The sequence below is a fragment of the Neopelma chrysocephalum genome, unplaced genomic scaffold, assembly GCF_003984885.1.
Source record: "Neopelma chrysocephalum unplaced genomic scaffold, ASM398488v2 Primary Assembly neopelma1_44, whole genome shotgun sequence".
Taxonomy (NCBI): domain Eukaryota; kingdom Metazoa; phylum Chordata; class Aves; order Passeriformes; family Pipridae; genus Neopelma; species Neopelma chrysocephalum.
Window position 1 is genome coordinate 7,166,625 of NW_020897703.1, and position 9,057 is coordinate 7,175,681.

The window sequence follows — 9,057 nt, forward strand, 5'->3', positions numbered from 1 at the left end:
TGGAACTTTCTTTATAATCTGTCTTCCCTGAGATCATATGATTTTTGCCCCTGTCCTCTGAGCTGTCTCCACTGTGTGTGTGTGGGGGGGGGGGGTGCTGGTCACACCCTGTCATTAAATTGGCTTGGTGTTTTGTTATACCTGTTAAAATCAGGCCACTTTCATAGTTACCATTATCTCTTGCTGATGAAAAAGAAAGAGAAAACCTGTCAAAGTGCCCTAAAGGACCGCAGAAAACAGCCATACTGTGAATTTATATGTGGCTCATGCAGCTACTGGGGAAGGAGAAAACACATTTTGAGTTTTATGGTTCTGAGCAAAGTACGCTCACACACACCCGCAGCACGATGGCTCTTGCACTGAACGGTAAGTAGAAAGTTGGTTCTGCAATTTCCTAACTCTGGTTTTCCTCTGTAGCACAACTTACAGAATAGTGAGAGACAATTTCCTTTCCCTCTAAAGGCTCTCAGCTTTGTTTTTTACTTTGCCTGTCCTTCCTTTTCTTTCCTCCCAACTCATGTCTGGTAGGCCAAATGTTGTCACCAAATAATCCTGGCACTTAATTTTGTATTTTGTTTTTAGGCAGCAGAAGCACTACCACAGAAAGTGAAGCCAGAAGGCCGGTAGGAAAGAGAAGTTGGTGATTTGAAATTCTGTGGGCTTAAGCTGAAAGCAGGCAAGATCAGAGGGATCCTATTTGAAAAGGAAAACAGTTAGAAGAGTTGGGGAGGACTTCCGAGGTGGAAATAATGTTATCCATCCAATGGCATGAATCCTTACCCCGTCATTTGCCTTTTGCTACCTATTCCTTCAGTTTAACAGCAATTTCCCAGAGAGCTGTTTATGCCCACCCTCTGTGGGAAGTTTGTCATTCTTTCCACCTGAATGGTTTTAGAGTGACTTGTTAATGTGCTGCTCTTGGGATGGGCTGGTGGGACGTGTGAGGAGCCTGCCTGTGTTCAGCTGGCTGCCAGCTTCTCCCATTGCACGGGCTGCTGCGAGCATCCCCACCAAATATATAAGGGTTCGCTCTTAGTCCTCCAAGTGGTGTGAGTTCAGGTACTGATGAGTTCTGATTTGTTGAACCATTGGTTGTGTCTGTGATAAGATCTCCTGCAGGAAATTCTGAAGACCAGGGAGAAGTGAAAACAAAATACATGCCATTAAGGAGATTATGCTATGCAGCAGGGACTCCGGAGCGACATTTTTCTCTGGAGGTGTTGGGTGTTCAGCCCTTGCTAATGAGCCTTTTTTTTCTGACTCCTAACTAACATGGGCACATTCTCTCAGAAATTATTCAAATCTACCTCTTTTCAACTAGAGATATGTCAAATTATGAACAGAGACTGACATGTTTAATTTGAAATGACTTCTGTGCAATGTGCTAAAAAAAATATAGGTGAGATCTTTGGGAATTCCTGGATACTAATTTCTGTGTGTCCTTTCTGTAAGTGTGTCTTTGCTTGTCACTCTATCTGTTCTGTTGATAGCCACTGGAATTCCTCAGGCCCTAAACACGGCTGGCTCTTGTGGATGCCGACCATACATTCCTAGCTAGGTGGAATGTTATCCTGGATGTGTCCTCTGAGCTTGGCCTAAGTCTTCTACATTAGTGTTATATTTGTGTAGCTACTTTGTGTTTAGGCTTGCTTTGTCCAGGTATATCAGTGCAGAGAAGGATCCATACCTCCTTTGGTCTATTTGCTTGAAAGATCTTGTTCTAACATGACTTGAGGACATGTCAGCTTGTTGGGAAGTGCCTTGTTTTTCAGATTCCTTCCATCTTTGACTGAACTTGCCAGGGATGCAGTATTTAAATATCTTGCATAAGGTTTTGAAAGTTGATACGCTGCTGCTGTAATAACAATGAAAAGGTTTCTGTCTAATATATTGTCAAACTGTTTTTTACTGGGTTTTGGTGGGGAGGAAGGGATGCTGGTTTCAAATTGGTGCTTAGTGAGAACACTGTTTCAAATTGGAGAGTATGAATGCTCTGAGGGTTGCTCTCCAGCTCAAGATGAGCATTAAAATGTTGAGGTTTGTTTTCAGAAGGATGAAATGCCAACTGGTAAGGTCTCTTCCCTGCTGCTGTGAAATACCATCTATCCAGAGTGCTGCATCAGAAGGTGTATAGGAGGTGGTGCAGCATCCCAGGACCTTATACCATTGCACAGTGCTCCTGCAAGTCTGCTCCTGTGGCTGGAACGGTCTTCAGCAGATGTGGGAAGGGTGGGAAGGGAGCTGTTTTCCACGGCTGGTGGCTGTTAGGGTACGGGGCCGAACGCCTGCAGGGAATGTGCTGCCTTTTCTGCCAGGAGCCCCAGAAGGCTCGCAAGGAGGAAGGCGAGTCAGTGGCATTATAAAAGCTTATTTCTGTTTGTATTACAAGGGCAACGATTTGTGAGTGCCTGGGAACCAGAGACAACTGCATGGAAAACCCGGGCAGAGGGAGATCTTTGGATCTGCACTAGCAGGTCCGGTTCGCTCAAGAACGGGCTCAAAAACAGTCAGTATTCGGAACCCTGAGCGGAGGTACCCCCCACCGCGCCGTTTCCCAGGGAAGTCGTAGGACGTTTCGCTCCGGATGTTCAAATCCAGAGGGAAGCACCGCCCTGGGGTTCGGCCCCGCCTCCTCCCCGTCCCGCCCCGCCCCGGGGCCCGTCCCGGCCCGTCCCGGAGGAGGCAGGAAGCGCCAGTCCGGCCGCGGCGGAGGGCGGGCCATGGAGCTGCCCCGGTGGCAGCTGCTGGCGGTCAGCGAGGAGCTGGACGAGGCCGAGCTGGCGGCGCTGAAGTTCCTGAGCCGGGAGCACGTCCCCAGGAGGAGGCTGGAAGCCGCCCGGAGCGCGCACGACTTGTTCGAAGCGCTGCAGGAGAGTGGCGCGCTGGAGGCGGGGAACTTGGCCTTCCTTAGGGAGCTGCTCTACCGCATTGGGAGGATCGACCTCCTGGCTACCCACCTGGGCTCCAGCCGGGAGCAGGTGGAGCGGGAGCTGCAGGTTGCCCGCCCGGGCGGGGCGCGGGTGCCGCCCTACAGGTGAGTGCGGGGCCGGGAGCGCCGCCTGCCCCGTGCGGGCCGGGCTGAGCCTTCTCCTGCTTTGAACGCAGCACCCGAGCGGCTTCCAGCAGAAAGCAGGAACAGGCTGTACAGGGAAGGTGGCATTTCAGCCCAGCAGAAGGGAGGACACCGGGCTGTGCGGGGGGCGGACTGGGCGAAAGGGGCAGTGCAATAGTGTTAAACTGTGCTCAGGGACATGCTTGCGAACGCGATGAAGCAGTTCCCTCCACTTCTCTTTCTAGATACCTGCTCTTTCAGCTCTCAGAAGACATCACCAAAGATGAGCTGATGTCTTTCAAGTTACTTTTGGATGGAGAATTACCAAGAAGCAAGCTAACCCCTGAGACTGTAAGAATTTCTTTAATACTTTTTTTTAATTATTATTATAATCCATAGAGGAAATAGAGTTGCCCGTGGGGGAACGGGTCTCACTCTTCTTTATGGTGTCACTCTTAAGGTGAAAACACCACAAGAAAAAGGGTGGCCCTGGTGCACATGGGACTTGTCTGTGCTGGTGTTGGGCACAGCCTTTGCAGCCATGTCACAGCCAGTGTGCCAGGCACTGAGGGTGTCACATCCAAGCACCACACGAGGCTCAGGGCACTCAGTGGCTTTAATCAATGAAAGACTGATGAGCACATTCACTCCTCTTGCCGAACTGTTTTTTTTTTTTTCTGCTTTCTAAGCCATTATCACATACAGAAAACCACCTGCTGTGGATATTATTTTGTGATTTTGTTTTTTTTTATTTCCAAGTGCAGAAAATACAGATCTAAGCAGCAGATCCTTAAGAAAGCTAAGGCCAGTGAGCTTGGAGTTTACAAATAGCCTTGGAGGAGATCCAGTGCTCTTATGGTGTCCCAGCCTGCTGGGTACTTTGTTCTGTCTAATGAAAACTTTGGGGATAGACTATGATCATATAGTGATAGCTGTTCTAGTAAATCTTTGGGGTGACCACTGTGTTCTGCCACTCACTGTTTGACAAGAGCTTCTGTCCCTTCAGTCCCCTTTTGCTTCACAGCAATCTCTACACCATACTTGTGTGGTTATACTCCTTTTGCCATTGCTTAAGATGGTCACTGCAGTGATTCTTGTGTTTCACTTAAGTGCAGAAGATAGCCACTGGAAGTCAAATGAATGAAAGCATTCAAAATGGTATTATATATTCCTGTATGAGCACCATTAGATCTGGGTTAGATCGTGTCAGATCTTGGCAACTCTGAGCTGCAGAAGGAAAAATGAGTATGTTTTGAGGTTATGTTTTTACTTAACAGTACTGGTAGGTTTTGTTGAACTAGGTTTAATTGGCTCAGCTGAGGTCTCAACTGAGCTACCAGTCAGTTGAACTGACTCTGTGGCTTGCGTGTACTGTCAGTACATTAAAGCTTAGGTGCACATGCTCTAACTTTACTCCCAGTGGCAGCATGGATGTGCCCTAAGAGCAAACTGCCTTTCTGATTACCCAGACAATGCTTGACATTTTCATTGAGATGGAGAAGAAGGGGCTTCTGGGAAAAGACAACCTAAGTGTGCTGAAGAGTCTCTGTGAAAAAATTAACATCAGCCTGTGGAACAGAATTGAAGATGGATTAAACCTATTTGGTAAAAGAAAACAGCTTCTCCCCCTTAGTTATTCTTGAAGTAACCCACAGGTATCATACAGGACTAATAATAGATGCTTTTCAGGTCAAGAAGAGATGCTTATCACAGAGGAAGAGAGGGGCAGCACAGGAGGCCCTGAAGGGTATCTGGCATTATCTGTGGCACCTGAATTTCCTGGCAGTTGTAATATCTCTTCCCAGGTATGTCAGTTTCTTAGAAATATCATCATTTTGTCATCGCCCCTGCATGAAGTGAACAGTTATTATAAGACCAACTGTTAAAAGTATGGTTTAGAAAGAAGAATGCACCACTCTACATCCATTATTCTGCAGCTCTGTCACAGGCACAGCTGCTGCAGTGTTACAGCTTCACAATCATCTGCAAGGGGAGCAAGGCAGGCCGAGTTTATTATACCAGAGAATACGCAGGTGGCAGGTGGCTTGGCACGGAGCTGTGGGTGAAGGCAGCACCCCTTGTGGGCTGAGCATGACAATGGTGGTCAGGGGGGTGTCGTGCACAGACTCCCAAAGGCAGTGGGACACTGCACTGCCAGGTCCTGGGAGCAAAGCTGTATAGAGAGAGCTGCCTGGAGAGGAAAGCATCTGACTCTGTACCCTGCTGCGCCCTGGAGGAAAGCACAGTAGTTTCACCAGCAGTCTTTCTTTTCAACAGCTTGAGGCTTACAAAATGACTAGCCGACCCTGTGGAGTGTGCCTAATCCTCAATAATCACAATTTTGCAAAAGCTAGGGAAGCTGTGCTGGAACACAAGTACCTGAGGGACCGGAATGGGACAGACGTGGATGCAGGTACAGTGAATGTTAAAGATGACTTTGTGAATCTTCAAAAACAGAAACCTTGTTTCTTTTTCTATACTAAAGGTCTGAATTCCAGTCTTCCCTTTCTGGGATACTTCTGTTGTAGTGGCTCAGTGGCTCTGTTTACTGTGCTTACAAGCCCTAATCAACTCGAGCTTTTACTGGTTGACACAGAACAATTTGCCAATATTTTGAAGTTTTCCTGAGTTTACCGCAACCTTAAACAGCAACCTGAGCCTGGACTTTACAAGCTAGGCTGTCTTTGCATCAGCTTTGTGCATACTACTATTACAATACGCAGAATTGGAAACAGATCTGCTGCTGAATGAGACTTGGGCATTAATTATTTAGGATCCAACTTTAAAAAAAAAAAAAGCTGGGAGGATGTTGGTATTCAGGGGCCCTGATTTAGCAGGCTGTCCTGCAGCAGCAGAGCTCATGGCAGGTCCTAGGATCTGTCAGATCAGTGTATTTGCACTATCTATGCCAAGAGATAAAATCCATCAATGGGCCTTCCCTGATTGAACTGAATCCAACTTAATTCAAGAGTCAGAGCCAAGGTTTTTCTTCCTGTGATGGGCGTACCTCCCAGATGGGTAGTGCTGTCCTCTTGGGTAAAGCAACTGAAGCAAATGCGCTGCCCAACATGTTTTGAGAGCCAAAAGGACTAGCTGTAAAGTGGGTGAGGGAAAGAGATACAGCTTTCTTAATAGTTCTGTATACTTTCCAGATGGAGGCAAGATTGCAAGGACGCCTTCTAATGACAATTAAGGGAACTCAGTAGAAAGATGATTAGTGATTAGACTACTAGATTATTTTCAGACCAGCAATGTAAGTACCTGGATGTAGTCATGTAGCAGGATCTGAAAAAAAATAAATCAATTATCTCTAGAAATTGAATTTGCTATTGCATAGTCCAACTTTTATATAATGAAATGTCTCCAATTTCCCTTCTGTTTACTTTCCAGCGGCTCTGAGAAATGTCTTTAGCAAGCTTCATTTTAGAATAGAAGAATACAGAGACCTCACTGCGGACGAAATCCGTAAGACTGTGAACATCTTCCGGTGTGAAGACCACGAGGACAAAGACTGTTTTGTTTGCTGTATCCTGTCTCATGGGAAAAAAGGCATTATATATGGTGTTGATGGGCAGGAAGTACCTATCCGGGAACTGACCACTTCTTTCACTGTACAGAATTGCCACTCACTTGCTGGAAAACCAAAAGTCTTTTTTATTCAGGCCTGCCAAGGTAATGCTTTCCATAAAGGCGTGACCATTGAAGCAGATTCTGCAGAGCAAGATGCTTCTGTGGAAAGAGATGTGAGATTTCAGCTCGACTGCATCCCTGCAGAGGCAGACTTCCTCTTGGGCATGGCTACCCTGCAAGATTACGTTTCCTACAGAAGTCCAAGGGAGGGGACCTGGTACATACAGGCGTTGTGCCAGCACTTGGAGTCCCGCTGTCCTCGGTACCTATGTTTCCATAAGCTTATTTTTGGCAACACCCATATTTTCCTTCTAAATGACAGGGATTTTATTTGGATGCAGATGATATGCAGTGAGAGTGATCACTCACAGTGAAAACAGTAATGTAGGACAGAACAACACCATGCAGGCTGTTCAAAGCAGCTTAGCTAACTGCAGTGGAGCCTATTTGAAACAGGAGCCATTAGCACTGGTATAGATTGAGACAGATGAGAATGTGATATTTTTCCTGTTAACTGCCTCCCTAATACAAAATGTACTTGTGTCTTTGCAGAGGAGAAAATGTTGTCAGCATCCTGACAGCAGTGAATCGAGAAGTGAGCAGAAAAACTGGTGAGCGGAATGCAGAGAAGCAGATGCCACAGCCAATTTTCACATTAAAGAAAAAGCTCATCTTTCCTGTTAACTAAATGGGAGAGAACTACACGTCAGAGGGAGCTGCAGCGTCCTGGAATCAGCTGTATCAGCTAAGAATTTGATAAAACAGACTTTCAGTGTGTCTGTTCTTACTACAACAGCAGATACTATTACTGAAAATACAGCTGAGGAGAAAAAGCCTTAAGAAATTTCTGTTAGTACATGTGACATTTTATACTGGAGAGCATCTCTGAGCTGGTCTCCAATAGGCAGATTTTAAAAGACAACTGTTATGAAACCTCGTATATTTTATGCCTAACTAACTTTTGCAAAATAAAGGAGGGAGTGTTGCAAATGTTATAGGAAATAATCAGCTCACATAAGTGTGTTTTGTTACTTCTCTCCATCACTTAAAATCATTCCTTCTTAATGGCTTAGTACACCTCAGGATAAAGTCAAGCATTTGTCAAGCATCCTCAGCAGGATGTGTCTGTGTATTGGGTTTCTGTGGCCAGGTTTTGGTAGCAGGGGGCTACAGGGGCAGCTTCTGTTAGAAGCTCCTAGAAGCTTCCCCTGTCTGGTGGAGCCAATGACAGCCGGCTCCAAGACAGGCCTTCTGCCGCTGGCCAAGGCCGAGTCAATTAGGAGTGACAGTAATGCCTCTGTGATAACATATTTAAGAATGGAAAGTTATTGAGCAGTGAAAATTCCTGCCAGGGAAGAGCGGAGTGAGAACATGGGAAAAACAAAGTAGACACCAAGGTCAGTGCAGAAGAAGGGGGAGGAGGTGCTCCAGGCACCAGAGCTGAGGCCCTGCAGCCCATGGTGCAGCCCATGGTGGAGCAGCTGTGCCCCTGCAGCCCATGGAGGACCATCAGGGTGCAGAGACCCACCTGCAGCCCATGGAGAAGCCCATGGTGGAGCAGGTGGATGCATAAAGGAGACTGACCCCCTGGGAGGCCCATGATGGAGCAGGGTCCTGCTGGGGACCTGCAGCCCATGGAGAGGGAAGGCCACGCTGGAGCAGGTTTTTCCCAAGTAGGACGTGTGGCCTCTGTGGGAGACCCACGTCAATACAGCTCATTCACGAAGAACTGCACCCATGGAGGAGTGACCCATGGGACAGCAGTTTGGAAAGAGCTGCTGCCCAAGGGATGGATTCACGCTTCAGAGGTCCATCAAGGACTGTCTCCTGTGGGAGGGACCCCACGGGAGCAGGGGAAGGACTCCTCTCCCTGAGCAGTGGCAGAAACAACAACTGACTGTAACGCCACTTCCCTGCACTGCTGGGGGGGAGGAGGTAGAAACTGGAAGGAAGGAGGGGGGGAAGGTGTTTTTAAGATTATTTTCTCTTTCTCACTCTTTTGAGTCTTTTGCCCTTGATGGTGATTAGTACGTGACCTCTCCCAGCTCTTAACTCATGAATCCTTTGCTGACATCAAAATTCTTTCAACAACAAATTTTCATGAGAGCAGACTGCTTGCTCTTTCCTCCCTTCCTTCAAGAACTAGCACACTCTGAACTAACCTTGCAAAAAAACTTCTGAAGATCATTTTTCATAATGTATTATCCTGGAGCTTGTTCTTAGGTAATATTTTTTGGAGCAGGAACTTCACACTTTTGACATCTGGAGTCAAGTCCTCTGCAATTCCATATAGCAGTTGCCTGACAATAAAGAATAGAAAGACTGTTGAAGAAAGTTATAAGAAGTAAACACCACAATTACACATTTGAACCACA

At 46.8% G+C, this 9,057-nt stretch overlaps 1 protein-coding gene across 1 annotated transcript; it reads left to right on the forward strand.

The window, feature by feature from the left end:
* Window positions 1–2,683: 2,683 nt before the first annotated feature.
* Window positions 2,684–7,687, forward strand: LOC113965206 (caspase-8-like). Its single transcript, XM_027678251.1, has 7 exons — window positions 2,684–3,034; window positions 3,298–3,403; window positions 4,522–4,657; window positions 4,742–4,857; window positions 5,330–5,465; window positions 6,443–6,944; window positions 7,235–7,687. The coding sequence occupies exons 1-7, from the start codon at window positions 2,721–2,723 to the stop codon at window positions 7,368–7,370; spliced, it is 1,446 nt and encodes a 481-aa protein (XP_027534052.1). The 5' UTR covers window positions 2,684–2,720; the 3' UTR covers window positions 7,371–7,687.
* Window positions 7,688–9,057: the final 1,370 nt, after the last annotated feature.

Coding starts and splice junctions, on each gene's coding strand:
- LOC113965206 (XM_027678251.1), top strand. CDS start 2,721: ATGGAGCTGCCCCGGTGGCAGCTGCTGGCGGTCAGCGAGGAGCTGGAC. Junction 3,404..4,521: donor GCAAGCTAACCCCTGAGACT/GTAAGAATTTCT, acceptor CTGATTACCCAG/ACAATGCTTGACATTTTCAT. Junction 4,658..4,741: donor AGATGGATTAAACCTATTTG/GTAAAAGAAAAC, acceptor GATGCTTTTCAG/GTCAAGAAGAGATGCTTATC.